Source organism: Euwallacea fornicatus, chromosome 27 (genome assembly GCF_040115645.1).
Source record: "Euwallacea fornicatus isolate EFF26 chromosome 27, ASM4011564v1, whole genome shotgun sequence".
NCBI lineage: Eukaryota > Metazoa > Arthropoda > Insecta > Coleoptera > Curculionidae > Euwallacea > Euwallacea fornicatus.
Genome location: NC_089567.1, coordinates 1,516,882 through 1,539,106, shown reverse-complemented (window position 1 = coordinate 1,539,106; position 22,225 = coordinate 1,516,882). Strand labels below are relative to the sequence as shown.

Below are 22,225 nucleotides of genomic sequence, written 5' to 3'. Positions count from 1 at the left end.
TAAGGACTGGGGATCTGTGCGACCAAGATGTTCAGCTTATTCTGTCAAATCATCTTTCACTAAATTGATCATTTAACAAAAAAAGTTATAATATCAGATTCTACATTTTTATTTTTTTATCTGATGATAATAGTTTATAATTTGAATGAAACAAAAATGAATTTTTTTTTTTAATACAACAAAATGCGAGGAATCAAAGTTAATGGAGGACTTTCAAATTTGGTGTATGGGCTCAGTTCCCGATCCTGAACAACTTTTCTTCATGATACTATGTCGTATTTCACAGGAAAAAGACACTTTACTCCACAAAAAATTAGGTTTTTTGAAAATTTACGAAACTTACTTGATTTTCTCAAAGTACAATTATGTTAGAAATTAACCTTTAACCAAGCAGGGTCCAAAAAATGAAAATTTAAATCGAAAATTTTCTACATTTTACAAGAGCCCGTTCACTTATCCGGGGACACACGGTACATTTACTGTCATAAATAGAATATTATGCACGACTGAAAAAGTATTTCCTTATGAATTCGCAACTTCCCTTCTTGTAATACACGACAAAAATATAAAAGTTGATTTTTTTAATGAAAACCAGTAGCTATTCCAACGTTGGTAAAAGGTTTAAAGGGCTGAAGTCAAATCAAACTCTTTCATTCTTCATTCATTTCAGTCAGAATAACTTCCTTTCATTCATGGTGAGGATTCACTTTCCAATTGAGTATATCTGCTTAATTAAGCAAATGAATGCACTAATTTAAGGCTCTCTAGGCAAAAACAGCGATCGATTACATTAAAGATCCGAACTGACTCAAATTACTATCAATGCACTTACTCAGACGATCAAGTTGTAAATCCGCACCTTTAGAAGTTGAAAATAAATTAAAACTTTCCCCCGAAATCGTTTACAATGCGGACTGCAGGAATTCGGAATTTCAGATATATGGAATCTGGATTTAGTTAAAACGTATGGATATCCCTTATCCTCTTATGTCTCACCCATTATTGGCTATTTATTAGGCTTTTCGGGATACATTCGGAAAGTTTAAATTGGTTTTACTTTCCTGGGTGATTGATGGGAGAAAAGGCAGTTAGGCTATCTCTAAACTGTTACATTCTCAAATTTGCACCTGAATTGAGCTCAGAGGCGTGCGTGCACATGCAAATTTTTTAATTTTTTCACACTTTTGTTACAGTTACTTACCTAATAATGGTTATGGCGACAACGGTTACGGCTACGGCAATGGTGGTTACGGTTCAAGCACCTACAGATCCAGATATCCTACTTCAAATGACTATGATTCTGGATATAAATACAGAAGTTACCTCTATGAACGACCTTCCTCGACGACGGTCGACCCTCCCAAAAATGCAGACAATGAGCCAAGTAATACCGCCAGTCCTCAACAGGGAAGTTCATCAGGTAGAATACAATAATAATTGCTAGATTTAAAAGGTATTAAATAATATTATCGCTGCATGGACACACCAGATTATGAATAAAGCCAAAAGCGGCAAATTTTCCTTTTCGCGCACACACCTACAGCCATTTTGACCCAGGCAGAAAAGAGCAACAGTTTAGTAGATATCCATTAAGTAATACCAAAATAACAGTTTTATATCAATCAAGGAACCAGCTCCTTATCTGCGGATCACATACTGCATAAACTGGGCTACAAAGGTCTCTGTTCTAGCACAATGTTTATCTGCCTCCAGCACGTTGATCGATCCCGTGAATTTCAATGTCGTAATCTTATTTATATTATTTTAGTAGTTGTTAATTTATATTAATAAAGTAGATTGTTGTCGTCTTGTGGTAGCTGTCCAATGGACTCATCATAATGTGTAAACCACGCTCATATTCGAAAACTGCCTTGAATAATTTTGATTAGGATTTAGATATATTTCTTCTGACGTGATATAGTTATTTTTCTAACGAGTGCGGAAAGAGGTAAAACTGCGGAATGTGCTACTTTTTCGCATTTGACTGTAGAAAAAATCCATTTCCGCAACACCCAGGAATAAGATTTTTTCCTACAAGCAAATTTTCATCACAGGCTAACACTGTCGGATAGACACGTGTCACGGCCACTTTCAAATAATCAATACTAAAGTATAACTGTCAACATCACTTGTGTGGAAAAGTCGCACCGGACTCTCTTTCCGCACTCAAATGCGTGCGAGAAAATGCATTATTTCGCACGGGAATAACAAATTAATATTATGTTCCAGGTTCTGCACTTATAAACGCTAAGGATTTTAGGCATAGTAACACACAATCTTCATTTTAGAAATATTTATTTATTAAAATTGGCCACATAGTGTGGGAGTTTCAATGATTATGAAAAAAGGCTTTAATTTCTAGTATCCGTGTTGATGTAAGTGAGCTTTGGCTTAAGTTAATTATCTAAAGGTTATCTACATCGTTGTGGCCAGTAAATAACAATTTTATAAATACAAAACAAAATAATTTTTCACAAGGACCGTTATATATACGGAATAATTTAAATGACTTTTTATATAACTTTTTCATCAAAGAACATTTTAAGTAAAAGTTACAAGTCTAATTTGTTGTAATTTTTTTGTGATCTTGAAGTTTTTTCTCGCCCCAGAAGGTTTCAGCAATGTTAATCTTTAGTTTTTCAAATATCTTCCTCTATTTTCGAATTGCTTTATGGAATTTACGCTTATTTATATCTACGGACACATCAAATTTCGTTGGAGTTAGATGAGAAGAATTTCGAGAAAAATATTGTTTTCCTTATTTTATTCACAAAAATTATATTCTTTCAGAAGAGCGAAATAACAATTTACTGCTTATAAGGATTATCGGTTATTTAATATTCAAGCATTCGCCCAAACTGTCTTCCGTCGTTGTCCAGACACAGTGGTAGTCTTTGCATGAGTGATCTTCTGACCTGAAATAGACATCTTGCTTGGCTGGTTGCATTACATGGACGCTACAAGTCCTCAAATTATCTACGATATTTCGCTGATCCTTATGAACTTCATCCTTTTAAATAATCTCAAAAGAAAAAGCCACACGGATTTAAATCAGGTAACCAAACTGGCCACTCTATTTCACCAAGTAAAAATAGAATAAAAGCTTTTTAAAAATTAAAAATTATTATTTCTGGAACACTATTTACTTTATTTTAAGAAATTACAGAAGATATCTTTATTATTTTGCTTTTATCATCGAATTTGATATTTTTGAATAGAATAAGGAAAATAATATTTTTCTCGAAAAATTTTTTTTCTAACCACAATAAAACTTGATACGTTTGTATACGACATGAAGTATAGATTTCATAAAACAAGTCGAAAATAGAGGGTGACATTTGAATAACTAAAGTTGGGCTTCGTTGGAATGTTAAGAAGAAAAAAGTTCACGGTTATTAAAAAGTGACAAAAAATTAGCTTTGCAACTTTTCCTTGAAATACTTTTTAATAGAAAAATTATTTAAAAAGTTATTGCCGGTATTCCGTATATATAAAGGATCTTGTATACATTATAGGAAACCAGGGAATAAATTCGGAAACAAATATTAAAATAAAGTACATGTTCACTCCCGAATGTTTCTCATTATTTTCCTTTAAACTTAACAACCTGAGATCCTAACACGAGCATCAAATTTAATGTTCTTTTCTATCATGTATCATGGAAAGCACTCTTAGCTTGGCGAGTTCTCAGAATCTTCAGAGACAAACTACCAACGTTACTTTCATTCCATTGTGCAGCATCATTGACCGATATTTTGTTAGTTCCCGTATGTTCAACTTGTACTCGAATGGTTAGTCAACTTTAAACCCGCCAGCTAAGGTCCGCCTTAACTACAGGTATTCGAGGTAAAATAATTATTTTAATGCTATATTATAGATAGCAATACGTAATCTGTGGATTTTAAGACCGGGTTGTAGAAAGGAATAACTTTAGGGTAAAATACAGTTACTTAAGTTCAAAAAAGAATTTAATGGAAGCTTTCCAGATTTTTGGACTTCTGAAAACTGTGCTTCGCTATGGCGTTTCCTATTCTGCTCATGCGTGCATCTCCTTCCCACGCGCTACCCCGGCGCGCTCGTCATTATTAAGCCAAATGAACTTCATTATCGTTGTGTGCATTTCCACTGTTGCAATTAATTCTGTACATTATTTATTTCCCATACAAATCAAGCCATTTCAAATTAAATTTCTAGCTTGTGAAGACGCATTAAGTATTGGGACTAAAAAGAAAAATATTATGAAAAACGTTGAATTTGATAAACTGAACAAACTCGACTTCCATAATCTGTCTATGTGTTTCCTGTTCGTAATCTTTATAGTTACTAAGCATAAGGAGGACCACTCTTGTTTTTTTAAGATTCCAAAAAATTTCTAATGTTACGATTTCTACAATATTTACATACATTTTACTGTTCGGATTAGTAGGGTATATTTACATTATAATATTACACAAATTATTCGAACAAAATTTTGATTCAGTCAGGAACGTTACAAATTTGTGTACAGGGTGATTCATTGCATTTGCATATTATTTATTTACATTGTTACTGATGTCACGCAACTGCTTCACTAAATTATTTACCTGGCGTGCCTGTTAGTACGAGGCCGAAGAGGCAGTGTCAGCCAAGGACATAACATGTCTTGCCCTGAGATATGTGACATGTATAAAATATATGATGTACCAATGTTAGGTTCCTACAAAGAATAGATGGAGAAGCCCTCAGACGTATGAAATGGTAATTATTGTAGCAACAAATTGCAGTCTTAGGTCTTAAAATACTATTTGACATATCTTTTTTGTGCCTTTTGAAATTTGGTCTGATTTAATTTCTTGATTAGGTCTGTACTTAAAAAAGTGAGTTGGCGTCAATATCTTGAACCCCAAATATAATTTTGAAATAATAATAATCTTATGTTGCAGAGAGGAAAAAATGAATTAAAAAAATTGATTTTTTTAATCACTCTGACACACTGACCAATTTTACTTTTTACGAAAAAAACAGAAACAACTCAGATGAGGACCAGGCAGTGCACCTACCGACATGGAAATACACTGCTCTCCCAAAAACAGTTTAGTACAAAACTAGTAAGGACATTAAACCTGGCAATAATTGTTTCTGTTTTGCTCACTCTCATTGACGTCTTACACCAGGCTATTTGCCTACAGCGATCTTAGGAGGGCGAACAAGTACGAAACCGGGTGGTCTGTAATTATCCATCCGCTGATGCAATATGGAACGTTTCTCAACATAAGAGTGTAGTCTCCTGTAGTCATCATTGAGGTCAGTGGAATTTCTTCTTTTTTTTTTCATTTAGGATCGTTGGTAATTCATCGAGCAAAAACGAAATAGGTGAGTCTTACTAAATAATTACCAACCCATCCAATAGGAGACTTTCTTTGGTTAGTTTCATTCACACAAACAAAGATAGTCAAGTTACCTGTTATTAGGTCCTAATTGGTAAGTCAATTTCCCGTAACGAGCAAAAAGACAATAACTAAGTGCCGAATGGTTTCGCAAGCTCAACCGAAAACTCATCTTTAACGGCTCGGACAATAGGAGTCATTTTCACATGCACGTTGGGGCATACGCTCTAATGCGGCTCAATTACAAGTGATCGAAAGAAATTTGTACATTCTGGTTTTATCATTCTGTATCACGCAAAACATACTTTCCGTTGATGAATTTTATTTACCTGTGTTGTCATCGACTGTCAAACAATGACACGATTTATCATTTCTTTAAATGAAACACCCTGTATATTATTTTTCATTTGAAATTCGCAACAAATTTAAAACCTTTATTTGGGGTGCAGCTTTTCCTATTTAAATTAATTTATTTATGAAATACTGATAATTAAAGCTAGAGAAAACAAAACTTATTTTCTTGCCCTTTAGCAAATTACCGGCAGTTTAATTGATAAACCCCTGGGAAAATACTATTTTCTACAAGGGAGCACTGTAATGAAATTAAATTGTTTTCTTTTTTCCTCCAAGTTTTAAATATTATTTTCATTGATACTGTTTATTAACTTCATGTGTCGGTGTTGATGTTTGAACATTTAACATATGAGTAGTTGTAACCTTCACATTGCAGAAGTAATAACGGCTTGAGGTTATCCAGGAGGGCAGGTAATTGGGCATTTAAAAACTATAGGTTAAGCGTTAAACTTCAATTAATATTTCTACTTTATAACCTGAGATTTGAAACTGGTTTTAAAACTCAGACAAAATTAGATTTTCAGCATACGTGCTACCACACCACCATCAAGTTTCACCAGAAACGGAGTCAACAATATTGCACATTACGTAACACACAACATTGAAGTTCATAAGAACTTACTTTCTTAACCTCTTTTGACTTATTTCAAGACATTATTTACAGAAATTTCGATCAATTCCTGTTTCTTATACAACAAATTTTAGTACAAAATTTCAACCAACGGATACATTAACAATTCATGTCGTGATCACTCTATATTAAATTTAAGACATTAGTCTATGAAACGCGATTCTCTTAAATTCAAAAACATAAGAATAAACAATAAATCACAAAATAAACATCTCACAAGCAGTCTTAAAACAGACTTCTCTTTATCACATTAATACCCCACATCTCGAAAAAAAAAATCTAATTACCCGAACAATCATTCCGACTACCCTTTACCACTACGTCTATTAAGGCCCTTATTCCTAAAGACGTTCTTCATTGGTTTTAATGGATGAACGGGATACTTAGCTGTATTACTATTAGCTGCAATATCATCTCTAAAAGCTAAAAAGCCCAATTGGGCGTGGGAAGCCTCGTTTAGGGCTCGTGACCTGATACAGGCCCTGTACTGATCAGCGGACAGTTTTTGACCACCTGGACCTCCGGAACAAACCTGAAAAGAAATGTTCCTTCAACGGGAGTTTTAGATAAAGGCAATCAAACAGTTAGCCTTCTACAACAGAGATTGAATCCGTGAAATTTTGAAACAGTTCACAGATTGGCGCACTAGAATGATAAAGCATTTCTTTTATACTTTACGCTCCAAAAACAGTTTTTAGGTATAAGAAAGTTCTGAGGGAACACGAGTCCTAAATTAATTGCTATTTTCGTATCAAAGTTGTAAAAGCCCATAAGCTTTCACTCCCGCCTCTGAAATTCGCGCATAGCTCCTGAAAAAATCGAGTAAGAGGGCATAAGAATTATATCTAAAAATATAAAAATAAATGTCTTGAGCTTTAAAAACATCGCCAAAGTTAAAGTTCATAAAGTTATTGCTGAAAATACATTCAGTAGTTGCCGTTTTAAGCGCTTCTCAAGTGTTTTCAACATGCCTGAAGTATGCGAAAAAGGATCTCATTAAGCTAAGAGTAAGAATGATAAAAAAGTATGAAATGTAGATTATCAACATTTAAAATTTTTATCAATAACCTTAATCCATATGAGATAGATAAAATTTAGCTTGAATTAAAACTTAATAGTATTCAACAAACAGGGTCGTCCAAAAAACTTGACTCCCCCCGCTTAATTTTGAAAAATAAGGATCCTTCGGAAAATTTCCCAAAATAGGTCAAAACAGTTTTTGAAAAGGACGAATTAAAAAAAAAATTCCTAAACTTCACCGTTATGTGCGCCACAGCAACCTTTTTGAAAATTTTAAATGGCAGTAGGAGTCATACGACATCCGAAATTAAAGATCTTTCAAAACTCCTTTCAATGGTGTACTGAAACTTAAAATCTATCAATCACTTTTTGAAAAAACAGTTATAAACTTGGCAAAAATGCATTAAAAACTCAATTAAATAGTGCTTAAACAATGAAAAAACTTGTTTGTTGGTAGGAAATTGGATTGTTTTCGATTTGTTCATAGGCTGTGTTTGTTTAAAAATAAAGATTAAATAAATAAGTGAATAAAAATAATCAAAGACTGTTTGTGAGCACAAAAATCGAAAACCAATCAATTTTCTATCAACAAACAAGTTTTTTCATTGTTTACGTACTATGTGTATTGCATTTTTTTGAGAGTTTATAGATTTTTTTTTAAACTTCTTGAGACATTTTAAATCGTATTACACCATTGACTGTACTTTTAAAATGCCTTTAATTTGGGTTGTTACATATCCTTTCATATCATTCAACATTTTTCAGAGATTCGCAGGAATGCGCATTACGGTAAAGTTTGTGGGCTGAAGTTTATATAAAAATGTGTTGTCATGAAAGACTATTATCACTTACTTTCTGAATTTTCCGAACTGTATTTATTTTTCGAGATTAATGTAGAGTTTTCTTTGGATGACCCTGTATGTTATGTCAAGAAAGTGTTTTAATTTGTTCTCAATTTTCATAAACTTATACATATTTCTCTAATAAGTTTGTTAAGTAAAGATTTATCACAGAAGGCTTTTATTGGGAGCGAAGTAATAAAACGCCAGACATAAACATTTATTTCTTTTTTTTCTCGGACCAAAGTCCGAAGGAAAACATATGGGGGCAAATGAAAATTGAGGTCAAGCGAAAAGCGCCTCGTAGTAAAATTCAATTTGAGCTATTTTGGAATCATGGGAAGTAGTAATTGAAAAGTGTGAATGCAATTCATTCTTGAGCATCCCCAATAGACTGCGGAGGTGTTTGAGTCTGAATGGCCAATGCACATAAAATAAGTTTATGAACTTCTATATACGATTAAATTTTATTGATTTAAAAAGAAAAAAAAAACGGTAACTTTTTAATCGAATCACTTTCCAGATGCACCATATTTTAGAATTTTTCTACGAGTTGTAAAATGCTGTATATAAGTTGCTTCAACAAGACTCTGATAACTCATTAGGATAATGATACCCAAGAATTTGAAAGTGAATACTTTTGATAAGTATTCAAAGTTAAATTTTTGCTAGATAAATTGAAGCTCAGTCAGGGTGAAAAACAAAGTTTAAAAGTCGTAGTATTAAATCAGTTGCTTCGATTCAAAGCAAAAGAGGTGCGATATAAATTTTAATTTGTGCACTGAAACAGTCACGTATATTATTATCGTAATAGATGGAATTCCCCTTCCTATTTTTAGAAAAGATAGATTTCACGACCTTTTCCCTAATCATTTTCACTCAATCGAATTGTTTTTTTTTCGACAGGGATGGCGTCCAGTCAAACAAAGAACCTGAATTTTACAACTTTTATCTATTAGAATTCAGGCGACTGGTTGGTCAATACTTTATTCCCTTGGCACACATGTCATTTGATTAAGTAGAAATGATAAGAGATCAAGTCCCGAAACTGTTTTTTTATGGGTAAAAAGAGCCCAAGACTAAATAATAATATACGGAGGATTTTGATAAAATAATAAAAAAATTTATATCGTAGCTCTCGTTCAACATTGATGATTTTTTAAGCGATATTTTGAAATTTCATGAGCAAAAATACACCAAAAATTTCAAATAAATACGGGGTCATTGAAGTGAAAGACATGTTCAGCTATAATTTAAACACCCTGTACGTTTCATATGACACAATTTTTTTTTGTTATGGCTCCCTCCGATTTCATGGGCTGCCATTAAGGTAAGAATAACCAAGAAGTAACCTAACTTCAGGAAAATCTTTTTACCTCCTTTGTTATTAGAGGTGCCAAAAAAATATAAAATAAAAAAGATTTCTTGGATTCAGACTTACAAATACCCTCGGTAACAAAATTGAAGAATATGTTTTCCTAAAAGTGGCATAAAAATGTAAATTTGAAAATTTTGCAGGAGTTTACTCAATGCCCTGCTGGTAACTAATAATATAAAAAGGGCCAAAATCCTGCTATTTTTGAGGAAAAAACGTTTCCCTATAAGAACATTATTCAAATGGCACTAAAATCCATATCGGGTAGCTCACGAGATAATTTTATTTATGAAACTGACCTAAAATTTAATGGATGTCGTTTCAATTGTGAGATACTGAATTAAGGGCCAAATTTTTCCCTAAGCCATCTTGTAAGTGCACCTTAGCGGTACAAAATAAGTGGCGGGCCTCGCGAATTAATTAAGAGCCATGCTCTGGGGAAAAATATTAATTACATTGTAAAGAAGCTTAAAGTAGCAAGAAAATAAATAACGATCCCTAGAAAATTTGCCCAGTTTGGGTTTATACGAAAGAGGATTAATATCTCTAGATCGCTTCAAGAACTAAAATTTCAGTTTTCATTTACCCCTTTTTTACCTCGTGGGCTCAAGTCTGATGGAGAAACCAACTCAGCAGTTGACCTCATTTTTTAAAGCCCCATTGAATCGAGAAGGGAACGTTATTAGACATTATTATTCGTAAGTCTTCAAGTACGCTTAACAGGGATTCGAGAGATATTAAGAGTTGCGAATTTCATTCACCAACTTCGTATTGAGAAAAATTTAATTGACCCTTATTGGAGCTAAATTTATGAACCAGATACCCCATGAATCATTAGAATAAAGCAATTTGCCCCAACATTTTCTTGATTCCAAATCACTTTTGGAGAATAGCTGATGCTCTCGGAATATTCGACTAAGCACCTTATTGTTCTCCTTACCCCCGAGTCTGAACAATCGATACAAGATTGAGATGTTTAGGTTAAATGCCTCGCATTTAAGTGAAATATTATTGTCGAGTGAAACGTTCCATTATTCACTTAATGAACTGGCAAATGCAGAGATATTTCACTCCATTCAGCGCAATATTGAATTTTCAGTGCCGGCTGGTCAAGTCTTGTAAGGAGTTTTTGCTGATCATGGGCATTATTTTAGTATACTGACCTTTGGATGCCAAATATGGAAAATTCCCGGATCGGTTGCACGTATCACTTTAACGTTGCTGGTGACGTACTTCCGGTACAACATCACATCTTCACCTCCCCAGCCGACGATGTCTTCGTCAAAACCTTTGACTTTCAAGAAGTCGGACCTGGAACGCAGGAATTAATAGACATTGGCGATTAATGGAACCCCAAGAAAAGCTCACCTATACTGACAAGTCATACCATATCCAAAATCTCTCCAAAACCCTGTATCCCTAGATATGACTAACTGTTCATTTTCTGATGGCACATCTTTGCCTTGTAAAGTATAAACGACATGTGGATTGTATAAACTAAATACTACTGGATAATATACTTTTTTGCCAGGTTTCGTGTTCCATCTACATCTATCTAGAAATCTAAGGTTCATCGTTTTAAATCGGGATTCCTATTGCCGGATTAACCGTAGGGAATACTTCTTTGTAACAGAAAACGCGATCTTTTTCAGGGAGAAATTATTAAGGGGCCGTTAACTTTAATATTAAGTTAGTTTTCATAGAACCTAGAAATATGACCAATATCTAGCCCATTTCAACCCTCCTCATTAATAATTTGGGTGGGCCTTAACAAACTTACCCAAACCAGCGGTTAGATGTTCAACTGTTAAACCTGATACACAGTAAATATTCTGTGTATCAATTAACTTCTACGAAATTGTAATGGTAAATTTTTCCCGTAAATTCAAACCATTCTGAAAAATGATAACGCAGTGTAATTAAGAAATTTCATAAAAATTCTCATTATTCAATAAAAATCTTTAGCGTTAGTCTGTTCTTAGTTCATCTCTAGAATGAAATAATTTTAATAATGGATATAAGTAATATGATATTAATGGATATTAACGGAATTTCCCTAACTAGTCATTTCCTTTTAAGTGTTTACAGCTTACGGAAAAAATCGCTGAAGGTCTATTATCGTTTAAAGATAATAATCACGAAAAACTATCAAAATGAGTTGATTGACTCGCCAATTATTCAACGCTGTATATTTGTATGCGGCCATGTCTGGAATCATTCGCTGATTTTTTCAGTCGTTTGGTTAAACGATCCTCACGTCAGGATCTATGTAATAACCGAAAGGTGTCTTTTAAAATTCCCTTAAACTATAAAATTTATATTGGATATTCTTTCAAAACTCTTGACCTTCATCGCTTTAATATTTTAACTCGGCGTCGCAAGTTCGCCATGTAGATGTATATTTTCTAGACGTCTCGCAGCAACAAAAGGGATTATAAAACGTTTAATATAAGCTCGGGATCAAGAATAAAGGCAATAGCAGAGGCCATTTAATGTCTTATGTTGTAGCAAATTTGAATGCTAATAGTGCGTGAAGATGGGGATTTTAGTCGATTCCTCCCTCCTTCCGCAAAATTAAATACACACCTTCCACCATACCTTAATGTGGATACAAAAGAGTTTTCGAAAAAGTGATTAAGAAAACAGGTTCACTGATATTGAAGATGAGCAAAAAGTACAAAATCTCACGTCGTAAAACTTTCAAGAGAGAACTCCTGCCTCACTAATCTTCCCATCGGAAGGAATTTCTCTCAAGTGATCGTTATGTGACGATTTAATACAAACAAAATCTGCAATATGTTTAGATCGAAGAAGCTGTAAATATGGGCCAGATTAGGGATTAAGGACTAGGAGTTCAGAATTACATTGATAATAGCTCTTAATCATCGTAAAGTCTTGATAGTCTCGTAGGGATATGCTGGATAAGAATTATTAAAGTTTCAAGATAAAGATCCGAAAATATTCGAAGAGAATCAAATTTATGCGGATACTTCCGGAGCTAGTCGATCATTATCAAAATTCGAAATGGCATTTTAGAGTCAAATTATTAATGTGCCGTTAGGTTGAGTTGGGATTAACATCCAGCTAGTGTCTATAGAAACGAGGGATCTGACGAACACTAGGACTCTATTTGAACGTTTGCATGGAGATTAGTTTAGAGTTAAATTTGATAACAAATTAATAATTTAGCTCTTAGTCAGGTTCAAATTGCGTAAGTGAAGTCGCGCTCTCACTAACCAGCCGTATTTAATGCCTTTAACTGAATCAATTTGATCAAAAAGAAAAATAAATAACCGTTTTTCTCACGTGTAATTTTTTTTTTTGTGAATCCCATAAAATTGCTTAATTTAAATATATTGTCGTAATTAAATAACTTCCCGTGGTTAATTGTTAAAATATGACTGCATTTCCAATACTTATTAGTAAAATTAAACAAATGTAGGCTTTAAACAATTTACCTTAACTGAAAACATATATGGACTGATCAGTACGATTGAAAACCACATTCAATATGCATTAAGTCTAACTGAATCAGCAAAAATGACTCAGCGAGCTAAACAGTGAGGACGTGGTTTTAACCACTACTTTATTTAATGCTAAAGGGCTGCAGGGAATGGATTCGTGATGACGGATCTTGTAAATTTGTGAGTGTGTGGATTGTTTTCGGTAATTTTCTGAAATAACCTGAATAAAATTAACGACATTAATGAATGAAAGCCTGCAATTAAAACGTCTCAGACGAAAAAGAGAAAAGCTGATACCAGTTGCTAACAAATATTAGAATGGTGACATATAATCTCCCCCTTTGAACAATTTGGGTGACCTATGATGTCCCCTTTTAAAGGATCTGCCATAGACACATCAGCCTCAATAGATACCGAATTCCTATTTTCTAGTATAAGCTGAAACAACTACAATGGTAACTTTATGTCAACTAATTTTGACGAATTATTTAATAGGGATACTTAGGCAGAACAATATCTAGAACGTGGATGCATTACAACTACAGCTCAAAATCGCTTTTTTGTTTCACCAGTTAAAAGGCAACCTCCTATTACGACATCTGGATTAGTTACAGATTTACGACCATTGCACCTCTTCACTATAGATCGAGATGCTGTTAGAAATAGTCTACATGAAACCAATCTTCATAGTCGAAGACCACGAAGATGTCCATCTCATTCCAAAGGCAATGGCACTGCAAGATTAGAGTGGCGTCAAGTATATAGAAATTGGAATAGAATTGGTAAGGCAACAGTTTTATTCACTGACAATTCCAGATTTGGTTTCCATCCAGATTCTCATAGAATAAGAATGTAGAGACGGCCTGGAAATGTTGAACGTTTGTAACATATACAGGATGTCTATTCACGTAGAGGTGGTAAAAAAATGGTGTGGGCTTAAATAATGATTGACGGCAGAACCATCCTCGTTTTTCCAAATAGATTCCTAATAGCTCGATAGCACATGGATATAATTCTTAACCCTATAGTCCGACCATTTGCTGGTCATGCTGGCCAAAACTTTCACCTCATGAATGATTATGCTCGTTTACATGTCATCGAGATTGTGACAAACTGGTTGACCAATAAAAAATCTGTCGCGTCGTCATTTTTTTGTATTTAACGTAATCTACAGAGAGGTCGTTTTAATTGTATGTTGCAAGAGGGTCAAGGATGTGACGTACCCTTATGGTGCGCCCATGGTCAGCCTTATCGTGTAAATTAGAATTCCTTGCAATACCCTTTGGCGACATTAGCATTATCAGCCCTATGCTTTATCGGCGTGGAGATCCCCAGCAATATGCTGCATCGGCTCAAAATTTACAGTACCAATGCCGATTGACGGCATTTCCAAAAAAAAGGATTTTCTCTCACGGTTTAAGGATGTGGGTAGTTTAAACGCGGTTAAGTGCACCCCACCTAGGAAACGCCCATGGTTATCACCAAGAGATTTTAGTATTTAAGCTCTGCAGAACATATAGTAGTGTCCCTCTTCCTTACTTCTAATCTCGCAACGCAGAAGCTGTGTTCGCGTTTGTGAATTTATAAGCTAGTCTAGTATATAATAAATTCATAACGAAAAGTAAGAAGAGCACTCAATTAATTCCAAAAAATTGCCACGATTGAGGTTTTTTTCAGCAATGACCAGCACAATCGCCAGATCTGAATCCAAGTGACCACGTTTGCAACATGTTTCAAAGAATAGTTTCGCCACATATAGCCAACATTCACGGTGCCTTTTGATTGCAGAAGCTACTGTCAGAAGAATAGAGAGGGATACCACAAGCGAAAATCAAGAATATCATTTTAACTATGGGCAACAGAATTAGGGCTGTAATTAATAACCGTGGAGATCACATTTTGTATTTGACTTTATCTGTTTTGGTTGCTGAGAATATTTTGTTAAGTTAAAAGATAATTTTTAGTTTTATGTACAACCTAAAAAAAATCAATATGATTTAACAATCTATCGAGGAAAGCTTAGTTTTATTGTATATTAAACGCTTTCGGATACTATAAATGCATGATATTATTTTGTACTTAATTTCAGAAGAACTTCAATATGTTTGTAAAAATATTCATAACTTTTCCGATGTGTCTATAAAGGCATCAAATCAATTGGGGAATAAAATCCAAGAAAATCAATTTGAATTAACAAGAAAATAGCAAAGTTGCGAAGAAGTGTTCCAGTTAATCCGACATTGTCAGATTTGTCTCTCACCTAGCGCTGAACACAATATCGACATCACACATAAATAACAGAACATCCTTCTGAGGAAGTTTCGACTTCCTCTCTGAGGACTTTTGCATCCTCTGAGTAGTTTGCGAGATTTGTCCTGTATCTAAGGCCCTTTCAGCCCCCACTCTAAGGCCTTTACCCCTGTAACAAAGTACCAAATTATTCCGAAAAAAAATTTACTTGACCCTATCTGATCTTACCTCGAGAACGTTTCATTTAGGGCCAACAGTCTCAAATTATTGGCACTTCCTCCAGAATTCTTAGTCATCAGAACCCTGGACATTATGCTCCTGGCCTCGGCCAGACCTTCCTCTCCAAAATACACTACTGTTAAGTGCAGCCTCTTGTCGTTCTTCAAGCCGATTTTTACGAACTTGTCCATGAAGTTTTGGAAGGTAGCAGTGCGGCCACTCAAAGGAAGTATTATGTGTATCAATTCCTTGTCTTTTGGTCCTGCAACCAACACCATATCGATTATTCACCCAAAAATCTTTATAAGTAAATTTTACCAGGTAGAATTTCGTTAGTAATAGTTTGTAGTGGGGCGAAGGGCCTCATGACGACCATCTTGGTAAAACCACCAACAGGCCCGTGCTCGGCACTGCCAGTTTTATTTACAATTTTGCTCCTGAAGTACATTTCAAACTGAGTGCCTGTGGTCGGTTCTATTCTGTAAAGCCCTTCCACGAAGTCGTCCAACATGTACTTCTTAAGTTTATCAGTAATGTTTCTGTTCAGAGTGTCTAGCCCTTTGGTCAAAGCCTCCAGCAGGTCTTTGCGCTTATAGCCAATAGGTTTTTCGACTACCCTCTTGCCCAACCCCAGGTCAGTGGGATAAACTCTGCTGTAGGTAAAATGGTTGAAGGGTATTAATTCGTATTCATTGTTCAGAGGGGTGCCGTGAAGGATTTCAGCTTGCATCACCTGCTTTCTGAGATAAGTTGAGAACTCCGTGTTGGTGAGAACAGGACTTTGGGATGATTGGCTGTTCACGGTGCGTCCTGAAACAAGAAAAAAATCTGTATTTGAGTGCAGCGTTCAGCAAGAAATAAAGGCGACATCGACATATTGTACACCCAAACGGAACAAGATTTCCCCATCATTCAAAATCACCTTAGAATGGGAGCCCCGTGGAGCTAGTTGTATTATATCGATCAATCATATTCCCGAGTACACATTGACATGCTTTGAGGTTTTCTTTTATAAGTATCACAATAGCCCATTATCGGACTGAAGGAGGCGTAAGTGTTTAGAGACTTCTAAAAGATAATATGATGTGATGAGGATTTATGGGTGGTCTCCGATATAGAGCAATAATCCAATATAACGCAATAATTTGTTGCCATATCGGGGAGCGTAAAGAATGTAATTATTCCACACGTATCTGACATACGTTACGGCCCTATGAAAGACCCTGATTCTTTGTTAACTGGATCACTTCGCTCCTATGTAATATATCGGGTAATATGGAATCTCCAAGAATAACAAGCAATAAACAGACAATATTATTGAAACGTTTTGATTAATAGCCCTCGTGTTACCCCTTTTTACAAGACATTAATCATCATTGGAAAGCATAAGCATATCTTGTAAAGCCGTACAAAAAAACCAATTTACTTCTTAACAATTTTTGAAATTCGTTCGTTGTACCTATAAAGCCATAATTGAATAAACTTCCGCATCCTCCTGGTTCAACTAATTTAGCAGGAACGTTTTAATCTCCGAAATACCAAGCTCACTTTTAATCATGTTTTCAATCAAGAGGGTTTTTGCCTAAAAATTAAATTACGTTTAAACCAGCGGGATTAAAGAGTTGTACTACTCCTCGCTTTGTTATCTACAGTAGATGGAAAAGCTGGTTTTACAGAAGGTTTGCCAGAGGCAACTATTTTTTGCTATTTTTTGTTAATTCGTGTTGTAACGAGGATAATGGTTTCTATCACTCATCTCCGTAATTTAAAATACGTTGAGATTTTCGTAATTGCTAATTAATAAGCAAAAGTTAGAAATCAATATTACGGTGTGTGCCCTAAATGGTTTCAGTTTTGGTTTTTCGTTGCATCCTTGCAATTCCAGCTCGATATTTAACGCAAAATTGCACCACTTAATTTCATTTCACTGTAGCAATTTCATTTTGGCAAGCGAATTTTAATGCAAAATTTGAAACTCCATAACTCTAACACGGTTTACCAAATTTTCTTAAGTAAATTGAATTTACTTGACTATGTGACATCAGAAGTTACGGAAATATTCTAGGTGCATTAACACAGAGTCGATAAGAAAATAATCTAATTTTCCCTAGATTTACCCATAGCACAATTAAGAAAAGTAAATCTAAGTTCCTTTTCCGAATGGGAATAAGAAGTACGTTCCGCATAATAACTTCTCCGCATTTTTTCGATGCTTTGGCTCACAGATTGGTATTTTGAATTTTAGAAAAACTCCATCTACACAACGAGTACGGAATTGATTAAATATACAGGGAAAATCGCAAGGGTAAAATTGCAGGCTAGTTTTTAACTCATTAAGCCAACACGCCATTTATGTTGTTAGTGGGGCCCGGCTTTTCGGATTTAGCTGCAGGAATGGCAAGTTTTTCTGGGAAGGCTTTTTGGATTTTCTCGAATCCTCCCGTTGCTTAAGAACAATAGTTCTATCTGAAAATTGGATTTTTAAAGCTTTTATGCCCATGTTTTCGCCTTAGAAAAATGTAAGGCCCAGCATTAGATTTAATTTTTCAAGAATCCGAGATAATAAATTTTTGATTCGTCAGAAAACATATACAGGCAAGGCGAATAAGAATGCAGCGACCGGCTTCGTTAAAAAAAAATTGGTGCAAATTTGTACATGGAGGTTGGTCGACCAAGGTGTCTAATTGTAACAATAACAAGGTATATCCTATTGCCACGTTTACATTTTTGCTTCACCTACAGTAATATTTCGACATATCAGATTCGGAAACTTACATGTACATACATATACAGTATATAAATTTGAAAACGAATAACCCTCGGTATTTCGGTGATTATGGAAAATATGTAAATATGCAAAAATACGTCGATTTTATTTTCCCAGGGGACATTTTTCAAATCAGTTTTCTAGTAAATTACATGCACCCTCTAGTAGGGGTGGAAACAATAACTAACATCTTAAATGGCAAGGGGACTGAGTTATACCTCATTTGAAATTTTTTTACAATTTTTTACAATTTTCCAATTACCTTTCCAAATATGCCCTTTTTTTTCATTGACAGGTTGCCGAAAAATCATGTGAAAACTGTAAACAACAATTGCACAATAGAAAAATTGTTTATTAATGTTTTAATTACTCAAAATGCTGCCCGTTAATTTCTAAACACTAAAAAAGTCTGTTTTCAATCTCCACTGTAGCATTCGCAAAAACTCCTTTTTGAGTTTCTCTACGCGCAGTTGCAATTCTCCTGTTAAATTTTTCCAAATCTTGCAGTTGAGTTTTATAAACAACAGATGAATATTTAGGTGTTTATTTTTCTATCTGTATTTGCAAATACATTTACTTAAATATTCTACTCGTAGGAAAAACAGCAAGAATAAGACTGTTGGATTAAAGAAGAATAATAGAAGATTTGACTTCTTTGTTAAATTACCAGATATTTATTATTGTAAATTTTGTGTCGCGAATATTGACAGAAATGTATACGTGTTTCAACGAAGGACCGAGATTATTTTCATCTATAGAGAAGCTGAAAGATGCGCAAAAAGAGCAGAAACTTTTAATAAGAAGAATACCAATACCAATTTGAAACATGCATGCGCGTTGGAATTACTTGCTAAGTTGACTAAGACTGGTTCCATTCTCAACAAAAAAATAGTTCACATTCGTGTTTTGAACGAAGCAGCTTAAATTGAAGTTTTAGGCTCTTTCATTACTGAACCGACCAGCTTCGTTCGAACTATCGCAGATGAAGTAAGAATGTCTCGTGAAAGAGTAAAAAAAGCACGAAAGTTGAATAAATTTTACCCATATAAAAAACAAATTCTTCAACAACTTTTTGACGAAAGTTTTGATATAACGTTTCAATTTTGTCAAACAATGGCAGATTTAAGCTTAGCATTTGCTTCAGTGAGGAGTGAACGTTTCTCCTTAATGCGCATGTTTACAAACAGAATTGTCGATTACAAAAAAATGAAAATCTCCGACTAGTTAGAGAAAGTATTACACAGTATCCACAAGAAATAAATGTCTGGACTGGTATTCGTGAGAATGCCGTTATTGGTTCTTTATTCATAAAAGAAAACCTAACTGGTAAGCCTTACTTAAATCTACTAGAAGAGATATAGGTACAAACGAAGAGATAATAATAACGAATTTAGAAAATCAAATTGGCGCGACTGGTAACAAAGTAATGAGGTAAAAAGTAATAAAGCGTTTTAGAAGATCTTCATTTTTCATAAGATGAAACTCCACCACACTATTTTCTCTCCGTTAGGAAATGGTTACGCCATAGGTTTCCTGGCAAATGAATTGAGCGAAGAGAACCATTCGAGTGGCCATTGCAACCGCCCGATTTGACCACTCAGGATTTTTTTTAGGGGCATCTGAAATTTTTTTTTATAAAACCCAGTCTGAAGTTTTACAAGAATTGACGAGAGAAATTACAGCTGCGAGGAGGGAAATTCACGTAGAAATTTTGGTGAATTTTAAAATGAAGTTGAAAAAAAAACTTTATTACCGTTTAGAAAATAGGGGACTGAATTTTGAACCCTGAAAACATTAATAAACGATTTAAATGTCAAAGCTACCGGAGCTCACTTATAGTTTGGACACAATTTTTTGAAAACTTCTGAATGAAGAGAAAATATTCGGAAAGGTAATTGAAAGATCTTTTAAATAAGGGCAAACTCAAACCCCCTCTCCCATTTAAACTTTTAGTGGTTGTTTCTATCCCCTCTAGAGGGGGTGTGCAATTTAATAGAAAACTAACTTGAAGATTTCCCCCCTAGAAAATGAAATCAACGTGTTTTTGCATATTTACTTATTTCCTATAATCACCATAATATCGAAGTCGGTTCATTTTCAAATCTATACACTGTATACGGGATATTTTTAAATAGGGTATACAAAACACTGGCACAGATGTCCCCAACCAAATTAATTGTTTTCGAAATACAGAACTTTCCAATTAATTCTTTTTCAGTTTTTTTTTTTATTTTGTAATTAGAGTAGTTCGGCGAAATATCGTATTTTCCCATTTTTTAGTCTGAGAAATCGCCTATGTCTGTTGTGTAATATAGTGGATACGGTTAGCGCTATGCTGTCCCCAGATATACAGGAAATAACGTCGAAATATTTTGTGAACCGATTCTAGAGATTAAAATAATAAAAAAGGTCTTATGAACATGCTGTAAAAGTTGCTTCTTAAAGGGGCTGCAACTCCTTAAATGGAAAAGTCTGAAAATTGTTTTTTCGCAATATTTTCGAAACGGTTCCTACTAAAATTATGAAATTCGATATGCTTTCATAAATAGAAATGGAAAATGTTTTTTTGGGTTAATTATTGCAAATTTTAGGATCTCCTAGATAAATGTTGTCCAAATTTTTTTGTTCGTGACATTTTTTAATTTTTGAAATCAAATTATTTAATCACAAATATTTTCGAAAGAAATTCTCTTATTGCATTTTGTTAAAATAAACGGTTTTCCAGAAAAATGAGTTTTTAAAAACCAATGCGCGATTACATAGCCATCGAAATCCATCAAAGAAAAGAATTAAAGGAAGAACTAAAATGAAAGAAGGCCATTTTCAACATTTGTGACAACTTTAATTTTCATATTTTAATGTAAGTGACAAATCCGTAATAATATTAGTCTTGTCATTGCTAGTATTAAAGAAAATATGGCAAGAATGCTTACTATCAAGATACATTTCCACGCCTGTATAACTCTCTATCGATTAAAAAAAAATCATTTCCCTGGAAAATGGTCTATCCTAACGAGACAAGATAAAAGGACTATTTGACTTCGAAAAATATTTGCAATTCACTAATTAGATTTGAAAAATTAAGAAATGTCATAAACAAAAATGTTAAGGCAACATTTATATGAGAGACCCCTCTACGTGACGCCCCCCGCTACAATCTCCAATTATTAACATGGAAAAACTTGCCAATTCCAACTTATTAAATTACACCGAATTTTATAATTTTGATATGATCCGAATGGAAGGATCAAATGTGAACTGATGTCGAGGACCTAAGTCTGTGTGGTGCGGCTCGAACACCCCTTTGTTTGATCCTTCCTGTGGTCGAAATATGAGGCTTCCACAAAGGGGCAGTCTAGATGATGTTGAACTAGATATCACATTCGGACTAGCTTGGGTTTACAATCTCAGAGACACTATTTCGTGCAAAATTGATCAACAACTCTCAGTATTTTAATTAAAATTTATTAATTTCGTGATACTACTATTGTATTTCTAGATACTACTTAATCGTGAGCGCATCTATATTCGAGCCCAAATATGTATCCAAACGCGTTTGAGCCTAAAATGTTACTGACTTCTTAAAATATATTTTATTGACTTTTTAATCTTAAAATAAGCACAAACAAAATATAATTAAATATTTACCCAGGCCAGCCAAATAGAAAAAAGTGTTAAATCATAGTCTAGACTAAATCAAAATAAAAACAGGCAAGAATTTAAGAAACGGGGAACTCGACGTACGTCCACTTAAAGGGCGCTTGATTAAGGGTTTAAACTAAACCTAAACAAATATAAAGTAATTATACGTAAAAATCAAACGGGCATTGACGGATTCGATGATTATTCAAGTTGTAACAAGTCGTAACAGTCGTAGCGCAAACCGTTTCGAAAATATTGGGAACCGTCTTCAGAATTTTGCCTTTAAGAGGTTTTTAGC

General features: G+C 34.3%; 2 protein-coding genes across 3 annotated transcripts in view; one reads left to right on the top strand and one right to left on the bottom strand.

Moving 5' to 3' along the window:
* Nucleotides 1-14,946, top strand: part of LOC136347240 (uncharacterized) — a 48,105-nt gene extending 33,159 nt beyond the window's left edge. For both annotated transcript variants that reach the window (XM_066297033.1, XM_066297032.1), the window contains exons 6-8: nt 1,194-1,420; nt 13,658-13,831; nt 14,727-14,946. In XM_066297033.1, coding sequence (XP_066153130.1) covers nt 1,194-1,420; nt 13,658-13,831; nt 14,727-14,764 — 439 coding nt within the window. In that variant the 3' untranslated portion in view covers nt 14,765-14,946. The remainder of the gene's footprint in view (nt 1-1,193; nt 1,421-13,657; nt 13,832-14,726) is intronic.
* Nucleotides 2,279-22,225, bottom strand: part of Csgalnact (Chondroitin sulfate N-acetylgalactosaminyltransferase) — a 199,016-nt gene continuing 179,069 nt past the window's right edge. The window contains exons 6-11 of the mRNA XM_066297031.1: nt 15,837-16,328; nt 15,528-15,780; nt 15,310-15,468; nt 10,954-11,148; nt 10,749-10,896; nt 2,279-6,883 (exon numbers count right to left, since the gene is read on the bottom strand). Of these exons, the coding sequence (XP_066153128.1) occupies nt 6,656-6,883; nt 10,749-10,896; nt 10,954-11,148; nt 15,310-15,468; nt 15,528-15,780; nt 15,837-16,328 (1,475 nt within the window). The 3' untranslated portion in view covers nt 2,279-6,655. The remainder of the gene's footprint in view (nt 6,884-10,748; nt 10,897-10,953; nt 11,149-15,309; nt 15,469-15,527; nt 15,781-15,836; nt 16,329-22,225) is intronic.